The 23,320-nt window shown below is 32.7% G+C and overlaps 1 protein-coding gene across 2 annotated transcripts in view; it reads right to left on the minus strand.

Annotated features, from left to right (window-relative positions):
• Positions 1-2,418: 2,418 nt before the first annotated feature.
• Positions 2,419-23,320, minus strand: part of UBA6 (ubiquitin like modifier activating enzyme 6) — a 73,007-nt gene continuing 52,105 nt past the window's right edge. For both annotated transcript variants that reach the window (XM_003931892.3, XM_010342559.2), the window contains exons 19-33: positions 22,117-22,298; positions 20,149-20,254; positions 19,121-19,210; positions 18,934-19,014; positions 18,058-18,186; positions 16,578-16,629; positions 16,432-16,495; positions 15,207-15,276; positions 13,802-13,873; positions 11,246-11,363; positions 9,925-10,118; positions 9,062-9,189; positions 8,072-8,159; positions 7,784-7,878; positions 2,419-4,738 (exon numbers count right to left, since the gene is read on the minus strand). In XM_003931892.3, the coding sequence (XP_003931941.1) occupies positions 4,603-4,738; positions 7,784-7,878; positions 8,072-8,159; positions 9,062-9,189; positions 9,925-10,118; positions 11,246-11,363; positions 13,802-13,873; positions 15,207-15,276; positions 16,432-16,495; positions 16,578-16,629; positions 18,058-18,186; positions 18,934-19,014; positions 19,121-19,210; positions 20,149-20,254; positions 22,117-22,298 (1,605 nt within the window). In that variant the 3' untranslated portion in view covers positions 2,419-4,602. The remainder of the gene's footprint in view (positions 4,739-7,783; positions 7,879-8,071; positions 8,160-9,061; positions 9,190-9,924; positions 10,119-11,245; positions 11,364-13,801; positions 13,874-15,206; positions 15,277-16,431; positions 16,496-16,577; positions 16,630-18,057; positions 18,187-18,933; positions 19,015-19,120; positions 19,211-20,148; positions 20,255-22,116; positions 22,299-23,320) is intronic.

Below are 23,320 nucleotides of genomic sequence, written 5' to 3' on the forward strand. Positions count from 1 at the left end.
GGGCTATGTCACAGACCATGGTCACTCATATTTGGCTCAGAATAAATCTCTTACAATATTTTACAGACTTTGACCCTTTTCATCAACAGATGTGTTTACATATGGATATAATATATGACTTTGGTGGCATTATAGAAAGGAGGAATAAAACCCAGACTTTTCAGTAAATGGTGGTGAGGCACCTCCTAGCAAACACTAAATTAATACCTCATAAAAAGTTTAAATATGAAAGGCAAAATTAAAGCTTTTAGAAGACAATATAGAAGACTATCTTCATGACTCCAGAATAGGGAATGGCACTCTAATTTTAAAAGTCTGATACTTCTCAGTACTTAACCATTAATAAATTATTTTTATCAAAGAACATCATAAGGGAGAGAAAGGCAGGCCACAGAATGGTAGAGGATATTTGTAACTATATAGACAACAATGAGGAAAAAGATTACCAACAGAACAAAAACATGTGTGACAGACCTGACAAGACACTTTACAAAAACAGAAAGTAAAATTGGCCAATAAACTTAAGAAAAAAGTTCTCAACTTCACAGGTAATTAGTGAAATGCAGAGTGAAACTGCAATGAGATACAACTGCACCTCCACCAGATTGGCAAAATTAAAACAAAAATCTGTTAACACCAGCATTGACCAAGATATGCAGAAACATAGTTTGGATATTTGTCGCCTGCAAATATCATGATAAAATATGATCCCCAGTATTGGAGGTGAGGGCTGGTAGGAGGTGTTTGGGTCATGAGGTTGGGTCCCTCATGAATGGCTTCACGCCTTCTTTGAGATAACGAGTTCTTGCTCCATGACTTAATATGAGATTTGATTATTAAAAAGAATCTGGGACCTCCCCTATTTCTCTCTTGCTCCTCTGGCCATGTGATATGCCAGTTCCTCATTTCCCTTCAGCCATGATCGTAAGCTTCCTGAGGCCTCACCAGAAGCTGAGCAGATGCTTATGCAATGCTTATACAACCTACTGAACCATGAGCCAAATAAACTTCTTCTCTGTATAAATGACCCACTCTCAGGTATTCCTTTATAGCAACACAAAACCAACCAACATACTAATGTTTAGGAAAAAATTTGTAATCATCTATTAAAATTTAAGATATGAATATACTGTGACCAAAAAATTTGACTCCTAGATATATACTTTGACTAGGAGTTAGATAAAATAATGTTCATTGTGAAACTATAATTGCCTGAAACTAAAAGCACCCCAACTGTCTACAGTAAATAAATTGTGGCATATTAATACAAAGGCAAATTAGGCAGAAATACTGAAGAATGAAGTGCAGCTACAACCAACATGAATAAATCACATGTTGAACAAAAGCAGCAGCTACAAAAGAATGTATGATTTTGGATAAAAATTCAAAAACAAGAAAACTGTATTGCTAAAGTTTACATACATAGGTGCTAACACTACAAAAATAAAGAGACAATTATCATAAAAGGTAAGATATTGGTAATTACCACAGGGTATGTGGCAGGGAGCTGGTTGTGACTGGGAAGGAACTACATGGGTAGTTACTGAACTGTTTTCAATATATTCTATTAAGCTGAGTGCTATTTATATAGTTACTTTAAAATTATTCCTTGAACTCCATATATTTTGTGTAGTCTTGAATACATATTTGAATATATATTTCTCAATTAAAAAAAACAAAGCTATGACATAGAAAGAGCAAAATAAATACATATTATCAATAGATACTTACGCTGATCTCCAAGACCTCAACTTCCTGATTTTTTTCTCAGAGAGAGATCATGATGATGTTTTTAAATCTCTAAAAAGTAAAATAATTAAACCCATACACAGTGATTATATAAAATTAGACATTTGCAATCACAATGCATTTATGATTATATTCATTAGAGTGGAAAGATTTAGGTCACAAGATTTTTTTTCCCCTAAAAATCTCAGGAGAACAATTTTCTGTCTTCATTCTGCTAATTATAAAATAATGGACTCTAAAACATAGCTGCTTTTTTAAATGTTCCATAACGTCACCAGAGTGTGACGTAGTAGATTAGAAAATAAAAATAAAGATATACATTTCTTTCCATGTCCTACCTTTGGGATAATTTATGAGGAACTCACAGACATGTAACAGAACTGCTTTGAAATCTAAAAATAAATGGACTTTACAAAGCCCTAACCAGTAGTATGGGATTTACCAGATCCTCTAGGTTTTACACAGTCACAACTATTTCTCTCAAACTTTAAAAGAATTTGCTGGAGCCATTTGAGGACATTTGAAGTAATGTCCTTCCACACTTAGTAACTGCTGTATCTCCATGATTGCAAACTTGAAAATTAGGCAACACCAAAGCAACATTACTCACAAAATAAATAGCAAAATCAGAATCTCTGGCGTCAACTTACAAAACATGATTTACAAAGATACTCTTAAATTTCTTAATTTATTTTTAATAAGTAAAAAATTACTCAGTGAAACCGTACAAAAATCAAATCATTAATTTTTGCACCTGGTATTTCAGTCAACAGTGATCTCATGGTACAGAAATAAACAAAACAATGGGAATTATCATTAACTTCACCCTGGCTTTCTAGCTTAGTAGAACTAAACAGAAGAAATTATGGCAATAACCATTAACTATAGAAGAAAAATAATGAAAAAATGGTTGCAGATTTAATCACAAAATGAAGTTAATTTTTGTTGATTTTGTTTCATCTGATAAAGCACTAATATTTGTTAATATGAATTGACAGCATCATTCTAAATTTATTCCTGAAGAGATGTCAAGACTTAAATAAAATATAAGCAAGTTATTAGATCATATTTACGGATTGCTGAATGACTACCTGGAAAATATCAGTTACTCTCAAAGAGCACAAAACAAAGTGAATGTGGAAAAAAAAGCCTTCTTTTCAAAAGTCTTTTTTATTAGTCCTATCATCTAAAATTTGAAGAAATAGAGCCTTGATATTCCTGGATTCAATTTTAGGTAACCTTAATATTAAATATGACACTTGGAATATGCACAATGGTAACGAGTAGGATATGTGAACAAAATTTAATTTCTTTTTTCCAAAGGTAGTCCTTTTCTTTAAATTCATTCTATCCATTTTTGCCCAGTTCTCTATGTACAGATTATCCTTTAATTATACAGATTCACTCTACTTCCACATATATTTTCTCCACTTCATGGTACTTTTACAAAAGAAAGAAACAATACAGCTAAGTTGACAAAGTAATTTAAACTATTTGTAAATGAAATAAAAAGTATAATACATGGTATAAAAAGATACCAAATTTGAGTAATACTGATGTTAATCTAGTTTTTTATTTAACAAAGTACCTACTAATAGTCTGAGCAGGAGAGAAGAAGAAAAGGAACTAGAGGGAAATGACTTCCTATGGTTAAAAAAATGCCAATTGCTTCAGAATACAGGATAGTCTTAGTAATAAAAGAATCACTTACTATTTTCACTGAGTTTATAGTGTTGGGTACTATGGTTTAAATCATTCTAATGAAAGTACTTATAGCAACGTCTGTAATAGTTCATACCAGAAAACAGAAGAAAGTTCATCTCAATAAAGACTAAAAAATAAATTTTTATCTTCATTAACTCCCTTTCTGGGAATGGGAATGAAATAACGTGCTTCTCTTAAAAAAAAAAAAAAAATTAATATCCATTAGTTTTGTGGGGAAAAAAAGACTCCCCTAGCAATAATTTTTAACATTCTACTTTTCATCTATTTCTAAGGACACTCCCTTTAAAAAATCTTTTAGTTTTATATAATAGGACAATCAGGTTTAAGAGTCTCACATAAATAAAATAGCCACATTAGAAGGCATACTGAAGAATCAAATGGTTAGCCACATTTGTCTGTTCACATTCATGGATTCTCTAAGAGGGCTGTGAGAGTCCACATAATACTGTTCACATTTAGTCTAAGTTAACATGTCTCATCCGACCTGCTGCTCCTACAACACTGATGCTATCAACAAAATCCTCATTTTGGGACACAGTGACATAACAAACTCTGGTTAAATGAGCAGAGGTAACAGGACAGTAAACTGTAGCTGTACAATTTTAAATGTCCACTCTTCATCCACCATTATCATACCTCTTCTTCCCAGTGTATTAAATTCTGAAAGCCTAACCTTATGAGAGGTGCTGGGTGCCAAACACTATTTGTATAGAAAATCAGTCTTTAAACAAAAAAGAAATTCATTAAATAAAATTAAACTTTTTGGATAGTTGCATTTGTTGTTTTCAATTTCTTCATATCTGTTCTGGTCAGACATATTTTTCCTTCTTTTTATCCAGAGAGATTAATACACAGATTAATACACACATTTTTTTGTAAGTATAAAATGGCATTCCAGTTCAAAGTTGCTTCTGATCATAGCCATGTGTGAACCATTAGACAAGTGTATACTATGCCCCAAAATGTTTTATAATTCTTCAGTGCAGTTTCCTACTGATGTTTTCCTTAAAATTAAGGCTTCATGAGAGAGAAATCCATAATATTATGAGCTGATTTTCTTTAGCTTCTGAATTAAGTGCACTCTTTCCAAAATCAAGTAGTCCTGGAGTAACATTAAGACAACTTCTATTAATCCGTGTCGTGACTGAAGTAGTATCTTACTGGAGGTCCAGGCAAATCTTCATCTCCATCAATGTCTGGAGCAAATGACACAGTAAGATCCACATATTTCTTTTCAGTAGAAGGTTTTACAAGTTTATGCATTCTAAGAAAAATAAGCAAGAATAAATATTTTGGTAAATTCTGCAAAATGAAGAAACAATTTGCTGACTAATGCCATTCAGAGAAACTGGCCTTGTATCTAGACTTTATTTAACATCTAAAAATAATCTGCTTTCATATATTCATTTTTCTTTACTAAAAAGGTCTGAACTCAATATACTCACTTACCTAACAGTGAATAAATTTGGATACATTGGTCATGATAAAGAATACAAACCATTTATTGAAAGACAAAAAGGCTCAGACTGCAATCCCAGCACTTTGGGAGGTCAAGGCAGGCGGATCACCTGAGGTCAGAAGTTCAAGACCAGCCTGGCCAACATGGTGAAACCCTGTCTCTACCAAAAATACAAAAATGAGCCAGGTGCAGTGGCACACACCTGCAATCCCAGCTACTCAGGAGGCTGAGGCAGGAGAATTGCCTGAACCTGAGAGACAGAGGTTGCAATGATTTATAAATATTAATTCTCCTCCTATACTTCCTCTTTAGTTTGGAGGCATCATAAATTCAAGCATTTCTCTGCAGTGAGTAAAAAAGCAAGCTAGAATTAACCTTAAAATGCAAGCTAGAAATACAAAGTAAAATTCATTCTTAGGTTTTTCCCTTATATCCAAAGTTTATCCTGTTTATTTACTGAAAAATCACTGTCTTTTTTATTGTCACTACTGTCTTAAATCAAGTAATCATCTATACACCCCTTAGATAACTGTATTCGCTTCTAGTTAGCTTTCTTCAATCTCTTTTCTACCTCCAATCTACACGGCTCCTAGAATTCTTTTCAAATATAAATTTGATGTATTCTCCTGCCTAATAATGTTATCTATCATATACTGTATACCTAATCATGCCAGGCTCTGAAGTATGTAATCGGTTTAATCCTCAGTAGCTCTTTCCATTTCACAAAGATATTTTGTCCCATACAAAAACTTTTCATTTTTCTACCATTCACGATCACCACCTCATATTTCAGTCATTCCAAACAAACAAACAAAAATATGAATTCCAATTTAGAATTTAGTAGGAATTTAAAATGCTACTCTTAATTTATCCAAAAGATACTCAGGTATCCTCATGAAAATCAACATAAGACAAATTAATGCCTTTGCTAATTAATGGCAGTTTTACTTTTGTATGTGTGTTCTTTTTAGCTGCAAAGACTGTTGCTTTTGCCAGGAATAGTCTTTCTTTGAAAGTAGCTCAAATGAAATCTACCCTGAATTAGAGGTCTAAGCACAATACTGTGTAAAAATTTTCATTATCACAGTTACTCAATTATACTTTAATGATAAACAGGACCAGAGGTGAGACTTAGCCATGTCACCGTCTCAAAAGTTATGAGCAACTCTTGTAGAATTGCTTTTAGAGAGGAAAAAACTAAAGCAAAGGTCCCATGATGGTGCATCATAAAAGGGAATATTCAAGGACAAATAAGGAGGATAGTGTAGCTGGAATATTTTGAGGTGAAAGTACTTAGAAGGATAACTAGGAATCAATTTCCGTGAAGACTGTGAACTGACTGAAGGCAGGGCTTGATGAACATGTATGATAACAAAATATTAACAGGACTAACATTTATGGGATACTTCTTATGTGCCATGACACCATTAGCTCTTACTATTATTTTAGTGCTCAACTCTGGGCATAATCATGCCTATTTGCGGATCTGTAGCTTTTTGAAACTAAGTTTTAAAAGCTACTCAAGGTAACAAAACTAAGTAGCTGAGCAAGAATGTGAATCCAGGTCTTTCTAAAGCCAACCTCATGCTATTAATCACAATCCCATTGACTGACTTAACATGTTCAGTACTTAACAGAGACTCAATAAATACTTGCTAAAAGAACAATGTAATAAAATGAAAAATATTATCATGCTAGAGGTTTTAAACATTGGCCAAATCTTAAAAGCATTTTAAAAGAATTTGCCACAAATTTTAAACTCCATTAATTAATATACTTTATGACTACATACATTCCACTGCAGCATAAAATAAAGGAATTCTAAACACTACTCTTGCTTTATCCAAAAGATACAGGGATCCTAATGAAAAACAATATAAGCCAAATTAATGCCTTAGCTAATACAATAGTAGTTTTACTTTTTAAGGAATAGATAATTCAGACTGGATTACAATTTAAGAGTGATTAACCTCAACTAATTATTATAGTTAAAGCCAACAGATACGTTAATCATCACACAGAGATTCATTTAGTCATCTGACAAGCATTTGTTGATAAACTTTTATGTACCAGGTTATTGATCTAAGTGCTTGAGATACAACAGTGACAAGATCAAATAAACATTCCCATTCTTGTGAAATATATGTTCTAGTTGCAGGAAAATAGATAATATACTGTACCTAGGCCAGGCGCGGTGGCTCACACCTGTAATCCTAATACTTTGGGAGACTGAGGCAGATGAAATCACCTGAGGTCAGGAGTTTAAGCCCAGCCTGTCCAACATGGTGAAACCCTGTCTCTACTAAAAATACAAAAATTAGCTGAGCATGGTGTCAGGTGCCTATAATCCCAGCTACTCAGGAGACTGAGGCAGGAAAATCACCTGAACCCAGGAGGTCAAGGTTGCAGTAAGCTGAGATCACACCACTGCACTCCAGCCTGGGCAACAGAGTGAGACTCTGTCTCAAACAAATAATAACAATAAAATAGTACCTGGCACACAGCAGGCACCCTAAACAATAGTTTATTGAATAAATGAATAAAAATAGTAATTTGGCAGTTTGATTCCTCATAAATCTGGTCATTAAGTGTTTCAACATTAAGAGATGAATCCACTTTCACTTAAGTGTACTGACCAAATCAAGTTTCTAAACCTATTAATTGAAGAGCTGAATCTCTTAAGAGGTAGGCTGTTGACCTTCACCTGGCAGATTTACTGTCTTATTAATGTCATTAGACAAGACTAATGCTTTTATCTGAATTATGGTAACCTCTATATTTAATTTTTTACTGTGCATCAACTTATATTTAAATTCTTGTTAATCACTACATATAATGTTGAATACTTACGTTAACTTCAATCTTTTTGCATGACCAGGCATTACAGGAACATAAAGCATTTTGACTCCCTGTACCACCATTGTTGGCTCAATTCCGTACTTCTCCTAAAAGTGATTATCAAAAAGAGAAACAACAAAGCCTTACTCAAACATAAAACGCTTATTTAACAAAACAATGCTTTATGACCAGTAAAAAGAGCAAATTCATGCTAAATAACTCCAATACAATTATAAATAAGAACTGAATAGAAACCAGACGCAAAGCTACTAATGAACCAGGTGAATAAAAGTATCTCACTTTGACTGCATTTATGAAATCCAACAGGGTGAAATCTTCTTTTCCATGTACAGTCCATCGATCCCAAATCGTAAATGAAATTCCATTTCTGTTATAGAAAAATATTCAGAACAGAAACTTTGAAATTTTCCTCCCTTTAGTGATGATAGAAAAAACCCACCTTCAGCAGTCCATTATTTGTGATTGGGCTAGAAATTAATGTGAGAAAATAAAGGATAATACACCTTCTAAAATATTCCGTAATATTCTTTCCCCATCACATCATGTAAGTAACCACTTTTAGTTAGTACCTTGTGGATCCTTCCAGCATCTCATTATAAATCAGTATGTTTTAGCGAGAGTTTTGTCTCTCTCTTTTTAAAATAGCTGCATGGGTTTCACTGTGTGGACGTTCAAGTCCCCTGTGGGTTATTCTAATCATTGGCTATGATAAATAATGCCAGAATAATTATCCTGCAAATATATAGTTTGAGACGTGTGCAAATGTACCTGAAAATCTGACATATAGTGCTATATATTCCTTATTGTGGATTACACTATTTTGTACTCTCAGTAATGTATGAGAGTGTCTGCTTTCTCACACCCTTGCTAAGACAGGTTTTTTTCAAGTTTCTGGTTGTTGCCAATCTGAAAACTAAGAAGTATAGGCCCAGGGAATTGTTCTGCCTTGTCACAAGCTTGTGGAACTGAATTCTAAATCTCATGACCTACAGTCAGACACCAGAGTACCTACTAATTCATCTGGACAAGGCAGACACAGATGAAATCATAATGCCAAACAATGTGGCAGATAAAGTATTGTAAGCGTTCTTTGGCTACTTTAGTCAGAAATATTTCATGAAGACAAGGTTTGAGCTGATCCTGAAGTAATGGGAAGAATATACACACACACATATAAAGGGAAAAAAGAGGTGAAGCCAGTATTTTTCCCTTTTAAAAGGTATTTTATTTCATTTTCATTATACCAGAGAAACAGACCTTCATACATACCTGATTTTAGTTTTCCTTACTTCAGACGTCTCTGTAAACACTATAATTGGAATGGCAAAGTTAAGAAAACAATTTTTGTAAGCTTCAAATGGATAGCCACCAGTTACTTTGATCATCTCCAAGGCAACCTAGATAAAAGAAAGTGATCTGATTATATAAATAGCCTAAAACTATCTACAATTTTAATTAGATCTATTCAATTTCCACAAGTTTTCAAGCATTTCTTTGTAGATAGTAATGGCAGCTATGGGACTAGAGTAATGTAAGTTTCTTATTATAGGTCTCCATACTTTAGCATATTTTATACTTTCAAACGTTCAACCTACGCTATACATGGTAACAGTTATTTAAAAAAATTAATTCGACCATGTAATCTTCCTACTTTGAAAACAGATGCCAGAACTCAAAAAATACAACAGTCTAAAATCACTTAATACAGGGGTATATAATTACATAGCTTCTAGAGTAACTTGAGAGTAATGATATAATATGGTATAATAACTAGGGCCACACTTAAAGATTCTGAATCATTATGAATAAAGATTAGGGAAGTTCATCTTATTCAAGAAAAATAAAGCACCTGCTTTGTATGAAAGATACAAAGATCAGTGAGAGGATCACTGCCTATAAGAAAAATCACAATCTATGTTGAGCTTATTTTTAATTTTAAAATGTATATTTATGTAAAACTTCAAAATATAAATGACTGCATTTTCAGAAAATATCTTGAAATTTTTAATTATGAGATCCAATATTTATCCTTCCTTCTCTAACATCTGTGAGTGACTGGGTTAGCATAATGGGGAAGACAGGGAAGAGGCAATAAAAAAGGAGCATTTTTATTCAAGGAATAATAAACTTACCAAGCCAGAAACCGTAGCAGTGGTTGTTGCTATAGCAGGTATAATTTTACCAGCTATGCGCTTTGTTTTGAAACGGTCAGCTGGCTCAATACTGTACATTTTGGCACGAAGATTTGATGCAGCTGTGATGAAATCTATGTGTCCGTTACGATCATCATCTTTTTCAAATGAAAGCACTGCCATCTGAAGGTCACCTAATCACATCAACCAGAAAAACAAAGTTCCATGGCAGGCAGTAAAAGTTTTGCTAGGTAAAAAGCAATGTGGGTTTACTAAATTTTAAAGATTTCTTTTTTTTAAATGACCAAGAACCGTAAGAATCCAGGCAACTAAAGTTATTGAAGGACATTGAAATAGCTTTTCCCATGATTAAACAGAGTCAATATTTTTTATTTAAAAAAAGAAAGAAAATGATTGTTTTAATGCCACGAAATTAGAGATGTTTTTATATTTACAAACTTTCTAATAGCAAAATAAAAGTTATATACTGCACATCTGCTATCAAGTGGTTTACAATAAAAAAGTCAACATTAGGTATAGTTCAAAAATTTATTCCATAAATCCTACTTTGAAATATCTTCCCTCTGATAATTAAGAATAGGGTCAATAGGTCAAATTAAAGTAAGTATTTTCTGAAATCTTTGTGGATCCGTGGTTTCCAAGATCCTTCTAATTATTGTTATTCTGGGTTATTTTTCCTAAAATTCTACCAGTCCATATTAAAAATCTCAAAAGTTTGGGAACCACTGATTTATAAAACTAAAAGATGGTGAGCAGGTCAAAACAGATGAGTGAATGTTTTTGAGAAATTAAAAATTCAGTTTTCCTGTACTTTTATATTTAAGACCATCTAGCAAGGAAGTATATATAGGTCACATTGTTTTCCCTGTCAGTAATTATGAAGATTAAGAACCAAATAAGAGTTCCGTTTATGGTTCTTTATACTAAAGTGATTTCAATGGGTTGGTCCAAAGATTAGATTCCACAAGGACCCCATTAAACTGAATTTTTAATTCCTTAAAAACAGAGCTATTCAGTCATGGTTTTAGACCTGCTCACCATCTAAAGAACTAACATGATCAGAAAAACAACAAAGCAGTTACTGTGATTGGATAATTTGATTTGAGGGTAAGGCAACAGTGGGGAAAATGATGAATTTAATCACAGTTAAAGATGAATGCTGACTTTGATATGATCACAAAATCAATTAATGTCAACATCATTATTGTTGTTACTAAATTCCAAAAATTCTTAGATGTAGAGCTTGGTGAAAATAAAAATTCACCCTGTTCAAAACATTTTTATAAAGATTTTCCCTTACTTTTGGTGGCTTCGTTAGATAAAATAGCCTTTTCTAGTTGGAAAATAGCATTCCTCTCATCTTCACTGCTAATAGGAACATGGTCCGGTTTCCTTGCAGTTTCATCTGTTTGAACAACCTTTGAATATACGAATATTTTTATTAATGTTACTTTTTGCATCTAAGTTTAGTTACCATTTAACTATTTTATCAAATCACAAAGAGAAAATATTTTCTCTGTGTATTTTAATCAGATTATTAATCATTGGTCCAATATATTTTCAGAAGGCATTATGTTATTCATGTATGTATTTTATTATCTATCTTCTCACAGAGGAATGTAAGCTCTATAACAATAGGGATCTTCATGTATCTTGTTCACTGACAGAACTCCAATATATCTAATTTTTATTATCTACAGTGATATAGGGGGCATAAAAAATAATGAGCTCCTACAATCTAAGTCCAAACTGATCTTTTAAAAAATTCCACACTAGAATAAAATTAGTATTAATCAACAGTTTGTGACTCTGACAAATCTACTTTAAACTCAAGTTGCACTGCTCTAGGTAGTACAGAGCTGTTTCACATCAAAGAAACTAAAGAAATCCATAAAATATATAATATGGCCATCCTTTAAATATTTACTGACTGCTGGTAAGTTTTTTCCTTAAGAATATGTCTTCTTTCATATAGCAAGTTCGGTAGGATTAAGGCAGTGCATACCATAAGTAATTTAACCTTAAAAAATTATTTATTAGATATTCCATTAGGGCATGGAAATTAATATTCTCAAACCAAAAAATTCGCTTCATCATCATGAAGTAATATTTATTAAAAATACATTCAAATCATCATTTTATAAGTGAAACATTATTACAAAAAAAATTAAGAAATATTAAGGAGTCCAGGAAGGAAAAACTTTTGTTTGTCTGAATGGCTAGTTGAAATTTTTGGCTGTGACATCTGCAACCAGAAGTACCATACCTGAAAATTCAGTGTGAGCTCCTTTAAGGAGTTGTGAAAAAGCCCATAGTTCATGTTAAAACTGTAGTTAAATTGCTCGGGAGAACTTATTACCCACAAACTTTGATATCGATAGAAGTAGTGCAAGGCCAAAAATATACTGAAGCAAGAGTAATAATGGACAGTAAAGTTAAGCCATTTTTCCTTTCCTTCTCTCTAGTTTTGCCCTTGGAAACATGGGCTGAGAACTTTCTTTGGGACTTCTGTTTATCCTCATCCTATTTTTATTCTTTACAGGCTATAAGTCATAAACACCGTGTTCTGCAAACCCATCTACCTGGGCAAAATCAACTACCCTCCCAGTATTTTTTTTTTTTTCCCTGAAATAAAAATGCAGAATGAAAGGCTGCAGACACCACTTCTTTCCTGAATTTTGCAGGGAGGTGGTCACTATTCTACCTTTTCTGGTGTAGCTAAATTTTGTGATTTTTAGAGAACATACAAGAAAGCCATATACTGAACATGTAAAAAAGAAAAAAAAGTTTTAAACTTTCCCATTTCACTGGCTAAATTTCATGTTCCATCTTTACTAATATTCCCTATTTTTTTTGTTCCAATGTATTTCCCTGGTAAAATCCCAACCCTAGTTATAGCCAATCTTCCATCCATTATACAGTACAATCCCACCCAGGAAGCTAAATTCTGGCTGGAGAAAAGGTAAGGATCTTTTCTTGACAATTATTTCACACCTTCTTTTCTTTGCCTTTACTTCTTTTATCTTCTTATCCCCTTCACTCTGAGCTACTAAGCTAGCTTCTTATTTCAACTAAGAAAATAACAATCTTTTTTTGTCTCACACTAATTCCAATCCCTTAGAAATATCTCAGAGCTATAGTAAAATATAAACAGAATCAAATCTTTTATCATCACTTTCCTGCTACCTACTGTTTCATTCAGACCATCAACATCTTTTGCCTGTACTCTTGCAGTAACCTCCTAACAGCTTTTCCTGCTTCCTCGCTTGTGTAAACATACATACAACATTCTTAACACAACAGCCAGAGTCACTCTAAAATGTAAGTCAGATCATGTCACTCTTCTTAAAATGCTCTACTGGTTTTCTTCTCAAGGTAAAATACAAAGTATTTATCATAACCCCAAATATCTCTGTAATTTCCTCATTTACCACTCTCCCTCTTGTATATTCTCTTCTAGACGAGTCCTGACCTTAAAAGTTTTTCAAGGCCTTTCTCTGCACTTATTTCTGCTGCATGCATTGCTCTTTCACTATTCCTTCACTTTCTTCAGGTTTCTGCTCAAATGTTACTGTTATCAAAGAGTCTTCCCTCACTTCCATCCCATATAAAATGACACCAGCTCCATCACTCTTTCTTTTCCCTGTTATATTTTTCCTTCTCAGCACTTATACTCACACTGTAATATTATGTACTTACTAGAATTTTTGTTCATAGTCCCTCTCTGCCCCACTGGGAATATAACATTCACAAGAGCAAGAAAGGTTCATTTTGATATTCTCCAGGTTTAGAATTCAACTTGATACAAGTCCAAATTCCCAAACTATTTGCTGAATGAATGAATTTTTAAACATACCTTATTGGAAGGTTTGAATTCCTGAATCTTTACTTCTGAAAGAATATTCAAGAGGGCATCTGTTGATAAGTCCTGTTTTTAAAAAAGTAATTTTACCAACAAACGTATTATTCTATTTCTAAATTCTAAAGCTAAAAATATCCTATAAAAGGTCCTTAATCACATTATAGTATGTAATACTTTCTTATCTGAATATGTAGACATCCATTTGAGACATTTATCTTTATTTCTATAAAAATATCCCCCTATAAAGGTTACGGAGGAGGAGAAGGTAAGGTATAAAAAAGTACTTATTAGTCAACAAACTTGAAATCTTAGTCCTTCTGAAAATTTTTTAAAAGGTAGTTTTAGGACTAGTTGTAAACGTAAAACTGAGTAACTTGATCAGAGACTATCCTTTTAATTCCCTTAGCTTTATGTTTTATGTTTTTAATGTTTTAAAAAGTTCCCCAAAGTAAATTATACTCAATAAGTAAAATAAGTAAATGGAATTCATACCTTGAGAAGGAGGAAAATATTTAAATGGTTAAAGATGAACTTAGATGAATTTAAAGCTATGGGTTGCATCTATATTAATCATTGAGAAGCTGCTTGGCAAAAGCTGAGACACGGTGCTTTTGAGGTCAACTACCACACTCACCACATTACTACCATTTTTCCCAAAAAGAATATCAGATTGAATCCCATTATTTTTACCAAACAAATATTTACAGTTTATTTGTATGAATTCCAAAAAGGATTAATCTAAAACAGACATTGTAATTTGAATCCAAGGTAGCCAATGTTAATTATCGGATCTGATTCATATTCCTCTGTTTAGCCTACCTAAAAGTACAGTAATTTACTTAGCAAGAACGTGCATTTGTGAAGAAAAGAGACAGATGCCTCTCAAATAAAACCATATTGGGCCCTTTAGATGTTAGTTAATGAAGACGGTATTTAAGATAATGGGTATGATGCTAAAAGTAAGAAATGTCAACACAGAGGAGCATTTTCAGATTTCCTGAAAAGCCTGTTAATTATCACAAAGTAAGTCAAACATATGTTAACAAAGAAAATCTCTAAGAAATATTTCAAAATTGCTATGAAATGATTCACTGTGGCTTTTTAGAATAGGAAAACTGAAGTTGATAAACAGCTTTTAAATATTTTTAAAATAAAGTTTGACTGCATTTTACAACTATTGCTGTTTCACTGCTTCAATTCAGAAAGAAAAATCCGACTTCCACTTAGCAATACTGCAATGAGCTTTTAGCTTTCATTATGTTAGTATGGGCAAAAATACAATAAAAAGTCTATATCAAAAAGAATGATTCTTATAACTAATAAATATTTTCATGAAATTAGTGCATCAGTCATCTAATTTGGTTTTGCATCACTTGTTAAGGCTTAAAGAATATCTTACCTCTTCTGTAAATGGAATACAATATACTGTAGCATATAATTTTGCAGCATTCTGAAGGAAACTGAGATGTCTTTTGAAATTAAAAAATAAAGCAAAGTTTGAATGCAAAGTTTTAAAGACAATACTTAACGCATTATGAACTATAGCCTTTAAATGTAATTTGAAGAAATATAACCACAGAATGATTGTTTCAGGATTTTTTTAAGTTAGACAAAAAAATTCTGGTCTCTATCAAAACTCTATAGAAGTTATCAAAGACAAAACATCAAACAGTTATTCTCGAAAACACTAACATTCAGGTAGTGATCATGACTACCTTCAGAAAGAGTGAGTGAACAGAAGTAGAAAACTCAGACCAGTGAATGAAAATAAATTTTAAGTCATAAGAAATATTATACATTTGGTCTAATGAGTATATATCAAGTTCAAACTAAGTAAATGTGCTTATTCAAAAGCAAAAGAAGGCAGTCCTATAGAAGAAGCAATCCAGGATAAGGTGACTGGAAGCCTAAAACCACCAACAGATGAGAAAATTAAGCATAGAGTTATCTGTTGAAAGGAAGGCTAGTAAAGGCATGCTACGTATTTAATTAAACATTTATATACATAAGGCTGGGTGTGGTGGCAGGGACCTGTAATCCCAGCTATTTGGGAGACTGAAGTTGGAGGATTGCTTGAGCCCAGGAGTTCGAGACCAGGCTGGGCCACATAGTGACACCTGTCTCTTTAAAAAAAAGAAATAGAAAAAATATACATACACACACAAGTGTGAATCTAATGTGTATCTAATATAGTGTTTCCAGGTATTCACACAAAGACAACTCTTTTGAAAATAATTTGAAATTATTTAGAAAGCTATTCAGTATTATTTTTTCTTCCATAGAACTGAAGATTCTTTTATTTTGATTTAATTAAATATAAAAACACATTGTCATTTTACTAATTTATGGATAAAGTAAAATGGTGATTTTGGTTTCCACTTAGATATTTATAATAAATAATGTGGTTACGTATTACCATGTAAATAAATGGATTCACATTTGTGTGGGAAGGGTTGTGGCTGGCTTTCTTGGTCAGAACGACTTGTTAACTCTTAAATTAACAGGGATAGAATAATTTAACATTAAAGAGCCTAAGGTTTTCAGTCTGCAATTTACACTTAAGGAATGTCCAGTTAAGAAATATATAATGAAGGATACATATAAAACTAAATATAAATACTTACAAAGGTTCGTTTAAATCAAATTTTATTGGAGAGGGTGGCCTCTTTGGCGACTGCCAAAACAAACCTAGCAAAAAGATACAAATATTTTCAATGTATAGAGCCAGTAATAAATTTCATTGAAATTTCTTCTCAACATTTATACTTACTGCCATCTTTTAATCGTATGTCCAGAGGGAAACAGTGAAGAAGCTGAAGAGCCTAAAGAAAAAAAGGAATTAAAGGCATCCACTATTTAATATTATCTGAGGAAAAATTAAAATTTAAAAATATTGTGTGTAAATATATACACATGCCTCAAATATCAAAACACATTAAGATACACAGTGAAGTCTCCCAACCACTCTTGTATTCCATCTGTCCATTCTCCTGTCACACCTCCTCATAAAGAAAAATCCAAAATAACATTTTCTAATTATTTGTTTTTTGGGAGGTAGTATCTACAACAAACAAATATAGATTACTTCACTCCTTTTTCTATAAATAGTTGCATATTTTAGATGTCATTCTGCTCTTTTTAAAGAGCTAATACTTAAATAACACAAAACCAGAAAAATCACACAGTATTTTGTATTTTTGAAATAATACATGTTTGAAATTTGCTTCAAAATCATTTAGGGGAAGGTAAGAATGAATGGGTATGGTGATGAAACAGTATTTATCTACAATTTGATAAATGCTAAACCTGGGTGATAAGTAAATGACAATTACATTAGGGTTCATTAAAGTATTTCTTCTACATTTCTACAGCTGAATTTTTTTCATTATAAAAAAAGTTTTTTTTTTTTTTTTTTTTTTTAAATAACAGAAGATAAGAACTAAAGAGTTCTTGAGATTTTGAAACAGAGGTCATTGATAATCATAAGAACAATTTGAAGAGTAATGAGCAAAGAAGTCAAATTTACTGGGTGAGAAAGTGGTAACACTGAGTAGTACAGATCACTTTTCCAAGAAGTAGAGCCCTGATGAAAGTAAAAAGAAGTACAAACAAAATATTTTTTAAGTGGGGTGTGGTGGCATGTACATGCCGTCTCAGCTACTTAGGGGCTGGGGCAGGGATCACTTGAGCTGAGGAGTTCAAGGCCAGCCTGGACAACATAGGGAAAACCAGTTAAAAAAAAAAAAAGATGTTTTTAAAGAAGATGAACTTAAGCGCCTAAAGAGAGGGAAAGACTGAAGAGAATGCAAGACACATTCCAGCAACTGTTTTTCACTGGAGGTAGGAACAACTATATTTCATAATTTTTTTATGTGCCAGGCTCTGTTCTAAATGCTTCATAAGTCTTACCTCCTTGGATCCTCACCACTGCCTTATGTATTAGGTACAAGTTTATTATTTCTATTTTATGGATGGGGAAACAGACATAAAATGTGATTATCAGATATGGGTGGAAATGGCAAAATCCCAGCAAAATTTCTGACTGAATATCCCTATTTTCTCAGTTCTTGCTTCTTCTATTCTGAACAAAATTCTTTTAGATTAGCATGTGTTCTCGTTTAACTTACTACTAATTTCTGAAAAGCTTGCCAAAATAAAGAATATGAGTTGCAGGTCAATAAAATTAATTTGTTAATGACTAAATAAGCCAAGGTCAGACTTTTTCTTAATGTCTCAGAATGCATACTTACCTTATGGTTAAAATATTTTTCAAACTTTAATCTTGCTAATTCTACACACTGAGACCAATTTCTAGGTCTTCTGCTAAGTAACTTTATAACTTGAAAACAGCCTTCTAAACTGTGTCCACTCTGTATCTTCTAGAATAGGAGAGAAAAAAAAAAAAATCAACATACTTCCAATTACAAATAAATACACATCTCCCACCAAAAGTAGGCCTAAGTTGGAAGGGTCAACTCATGTGTTTTATGCTTTTATTTTTTCACCTCAAGTTCCTTGCCCCTTCTTTCCTCTTTTCCCTCTTTCTTTTCTTTTTGGAGAAGGGGAATGGGAAGAGACAGCACATAAAATTTTAACTCTGATTTCTTATTTTACAAGCTACCCTCATATTTTCCTAGCTGTAAGTTATTAGTACTACATATGTACTTACCATAAGTGCTATGAATATTTGCTACTAAAAAGTAGGCCTTGTTAGTATAAGAGTAAAAGAAAGTGAGAAAACATCTTTAAAGTTGCCTTCACTGTAAGAGTAGTGAATCTTGGAGATTATTGTTCCCTCATGAAATTTTCACTAGAACTTACCTCAATTTTTTTCTTTCCAAAGGACTTAATAAAAGCCCTTTATTATTTGTGGCCCTTCTATCATAATTATCATATCTTTATTAGCTTGAACTATATGAATTGCTGTTTTGTGAGTCAAATATGGTCAAATATTGACAATTCTATACAGTTCACCCAAACCAAAGGAGGATCATTTGTGACCTAATTTCTCTTTGTATGTATAATCACTCTTTATGGAGGTAAAGTAAGTCACTTGTAGATGACTTGGAAATAAGACTACACTGAGACAAATTGTTAAGTTTGTATTGAAATGTATTTATTTTTACCTGTAAGACTTCTTCTGCAGAGGAATAGGTTTGCCAAAATTTGTTAAACAATGAAGGTTTGTGGGAAAAGGAACTTTCAAACTGTGACAGAGAAAAAGAAAAAAAATTTACAAATAGATGTCTGTTCAAAGTCAGAAATACTTTCTTTCTGACTTCAAAGAAAATAAATTTAAAAAGGAACTTTTACCTTATCTCTTGCCCATTGTATGGTATGTTCGATGGCAGCTGGAAAAGATTTTAGAGTACAAAATGGTATTTCCTCTTCTGGGGGATCCCGCTAATTTATAAAATATGACAACAGATACTTAAGGAGAAGCAATGACAAATTTTTGTTGATTGAATTTACTTTTCAGCTTTAAGGCTATTAAAAATCCAAAAATAAATAAAATCCAACCAGACATTTTTATATCTTCTCTATCTTAGGCAGTAAGAGAAGTTAATTCTTTTGACATTTAACCTATTTGTTAATAGTTACATAATGCCAATCATGAATCTTATTATTTGTGTACTCATTTGGTGCACCACGTAGTACTCATGACACACCATCATATATAAATCCTTTTTTTCTTCATGAATCCAGGTGATATTTAAAGTTTTATAGCACTCGCTGTTTTGAAAGTAATTCAAGAATCCCCAGTGTAGTGCTCAGAATAGCATGAGTTTTCCATGGAGAAAAACATTTGGGAGTAGAAATTTGCCCTCAATGCTTGATACAGGTTTCTTGCAGAAAGCATGTATTAAATAAATGGCAAATACCTAAGTTGTTTTTTGTGGGAAAAATATAAAGTACCACTGAAGAAATCCACATTCTATAATAGGGTACATTTTGCCTAGGTTTATTGGTTTACCTATTCTAAAATGACTCACTTTGTCTCAGCAAGTATGTAAAATTTTATGTCTTCGTTGACAGTTCTACTCTCAGTTTAATAGTCTGTTCTTAACAAACAATCTTACACTCAAAGAGTATCAGAAAACTAAACAAGCAGCTCTGAGAAATAAACAGAAAAATAATGCTCTAGAAACATCAGACACAAAATTCTGATAATTAAAGTTCAATTATATTTTTAAAATTGTACATGCACATTTATATGAATATCATTGGCAGAGCAAAATCAGAAGGATTAGGAAAGCTAAATCAAATTGTTGGCTGATGAAGACAAAAATTATAAGATATAGAAAAGACAAACATTTACTTCAAGATACTGATTCACTTACATGACTATTGTAAGATTCAGTCAAATGTGGTACAATAACTTCAGTGTGTCCCTTAGTGCCCATTGTTCCAGAATCCAACAAAGGCCTTAGATTTGCTAAGCAACGACTATTTGAAAAGATAACAAGTAAAAAACAAAAAAGTGAGCAATAACAATGTAACCAAAGGACATCCTACTACTTTCTATTGCCCATTTCACATACTTCTTGATCACTTCTTGAATGTAGTATTTTAGGAAAACAAATATATTACTATCAAACAACCAGTGAATCATTTCTGTTCCCCTATTCTACACTATACATACAAATTTTGTTGTTCAATCTCATAATTGCTATCTCTCTCTCCTTCTACCAGTATCCTAAATCTGGGACTTTGTTAACCTTTATCTCTAGGTTTAATTCCTAACAGTATTATTCCTTTTTCCTTGTTTTATATTTTTCCTTGGTTATTTTCTGACTACAAGTTCTACCACAGTATCTCTTCTCAATATTTTCTTTAACCAAATAATATTAATCTTCTTTCTCAATACTTACAATACCTATATTCTACAATTTTAATTTCTTAAAGTTTTGTTTTCTTCCCTTCTTTGGCCCAAGATTACAAACTTTTCACATTTTTCAATTGATAAATTTTCCTCTGCTAATATGTCTGCTCTATACCCTAACATTAAGAAGTCATACAAAGATGTAAGAAAGATGATGTAGGGTGTGAACACATTTATAGTCATTCATTTATCTACTTACTTAAGGAATATTTACTAAGTGACATCATGTGTTGGGCACTGAGGATACAATGATGGAAAGTAAATGGTCCCTGATTAATGATTTAGTGAGGACGCAAATATTAAATAAATATGCATGTCAATAAAAATAAGTGCCATGAAAGAAAAAGTACAGAGTGCTATGAAAAATCACCATAGGAAGCTCTTGTTTAGAATTTTGGGAAAAGAAAGTCTGTTTAGATAAAGAAATTTAGGCTGAAACTTAAAGGATGAAGAAAAAAGGCTAAACTAGGTGAAAAGTAGATAGGCAGATTAGAGATGAGGAAAAGTAAGAAAAACAGAATTTCCTGAGGCTGAAGAATATTGTATGTAAGCCCCTCATATAAAAAAGTGCTGAAGGCCTTGTAAGAACAGAGTGAGGCACAGAGAGAAGAAAGGGACCCAAGAGGGAACAGATCAGAACAGATGCGGGTAATCAGCATGAGCTCACCTGGAAGAAGAGTATGAGAAAACAGAAGAACACAAAAACAGTTAAGGAAACGTGCCAAGATGATGAACTTTCTGCTGTTGCCCTCAAGCAGAGGACTTGGAGACCACACAACTGAAGCCAGAAAGGGAAAATGAGGAGGAGGAGGAGGAACCCAAGTAACCTTGTGGTTTAGTGCCCACCCCGCTGCCCTTCGCCTGTGTGCCTGAAGCCAGTCCCACCACACTCATGTTTCCTCCACTAGTGCTCACAGGTCCCAGCACTGATGGCATTCCTTTTGGCCTGAATGCAGTGGGTCCATTTTGTGCTTCCTACTTAGGTATCCTCACTCTCCTGGGCCACTTCTAGAGGTGAAGGAGCTACTCCTTCTGTGTTTTCTATAGCAGTAAGGCTCACCCCAAAGTATTAAAACTAACTTTATAATTCAGAGAAAAAACAGAACAAAACAAAACAAAAACAGACAGACAAAAAACTGAAAGGTACATGCAGCTAGATTAAGGGGAGCCAAGGGGGACTGGTAAATGTTATACTGGCATGGTCAACAGGTGAGAGGTACTCCATGAAAACATTTAGGTTATGTTACAAATTTTGAATTTCATTCTAAGTATAATGGGAAATCCTAAAAGGGTTTGTGTCTGAGGAGTACTACAACAGGAACATAAAGAATAATCAGAAAATTCTGTAACTTTTCAATAAGTAATGTGAGAAACAGAAGTGAAAATTAAAGATAATTCTGTGGGAACCTGAATTTCAAGAACATACCTGTCTACGTATCTCCTGGCTTCCACATTATCTAATGCTGTAACAATTATATCTTGTTTAGTATAGAACTCATCATTGTAAATGGTCTCAGTGGCTGGACATACTTTGTTCAGGTGTGCATCTATTTTTATATGAGGATTTATTTTCAAAGTAGCATCAGCAGCAGTACAGCTTTTAGGTTTCTAAACAAATAATAAAAGCCAAAGGAATATGTTAAACAACAACAAAAAAGGACTAACATTTTTCTATATATTTCAGAGTGATAAGAATGTATAAGTTCAATTGCAGTCCATATATAAGGTAAGAGTAATGACACCAGTTTTCATTTTTGGTTTGTAGAAATTACATTAATTGTAATAACACTACATTAATAATGCACATTAGTCCAAATAATTCATAAATTATTAATAAGAATCTAAACAACTTCTATCTCATAGTAAAGTGCTTTACCGTTCTTAAAAGAAATTAAAAGTCCAATTACGAGTACAATTTTTCCCTGTTTGACTTGGTAAGTGCATAGAAAAAAATGAGAACACACTGAGTAAAATATTGGAAATCAGCTCTGCAGAAGATAAGTTATTAGAGGTATGAGAGTTTAATACTTTGGTACTAACATATTTTGAAATTATTATTTCTGGATGGAAATATTTTCAGAAATTATGTATCAGTTTTATAAAAAAGAGTACAGTAGTTTCCCCTTATCTGCATTTCACAACCCCCAAGGAAGGCTGAAACTACAGACACTACAAAATCCTATATATACTATGTATTTTCATATACATATACACCTATGATAAAGTTTAATTTCTAAATTAGGCATAGTAAGAGATTAATAACAATAAAGCAGAACAATCATAACAATATACATTAATAAAAGTCAGTGAATTTGATCTCCCCCTCTCAAAATATAGTATCTTATTGTACCACACTGTACTTACCTATTTTCAGATCCTGACTGACCATGGCTAACTGAAACTATGGCAAGCAAAACTGGATACCACTGATAAAGGGTACTACTGTACTCTAAATATATTTTATTCTTTCTTTTCTTAAAAAGATTTAGTTACTATTTTAAATCACGGGTATCATTTCAGGCGCTGTCACTGTTCATTTGCATTTGCTTTGGCACTAAATATCTTTAGGTCATTTTAAGTTCACACATCTAGTTTTAACGATATTTCTGTCTCTTCTCACATTGGTAGGC

The sequence above is a fragment of the Saimiri boliviensis genome, chromosome 3 (genome assembly GCF_048565385.1).
Source record: "Saimiri boliviensis isolate mSaiBol1 chromosome 3, mSaiBol1.pri, whole genome shotgun sequence".
NCBI classification, from domain to species: Eukaryota; Metazoa; Chordata; class Mammalia; order Primates; family Cebidae; genus Saimiri; species Saimiri boliviensis.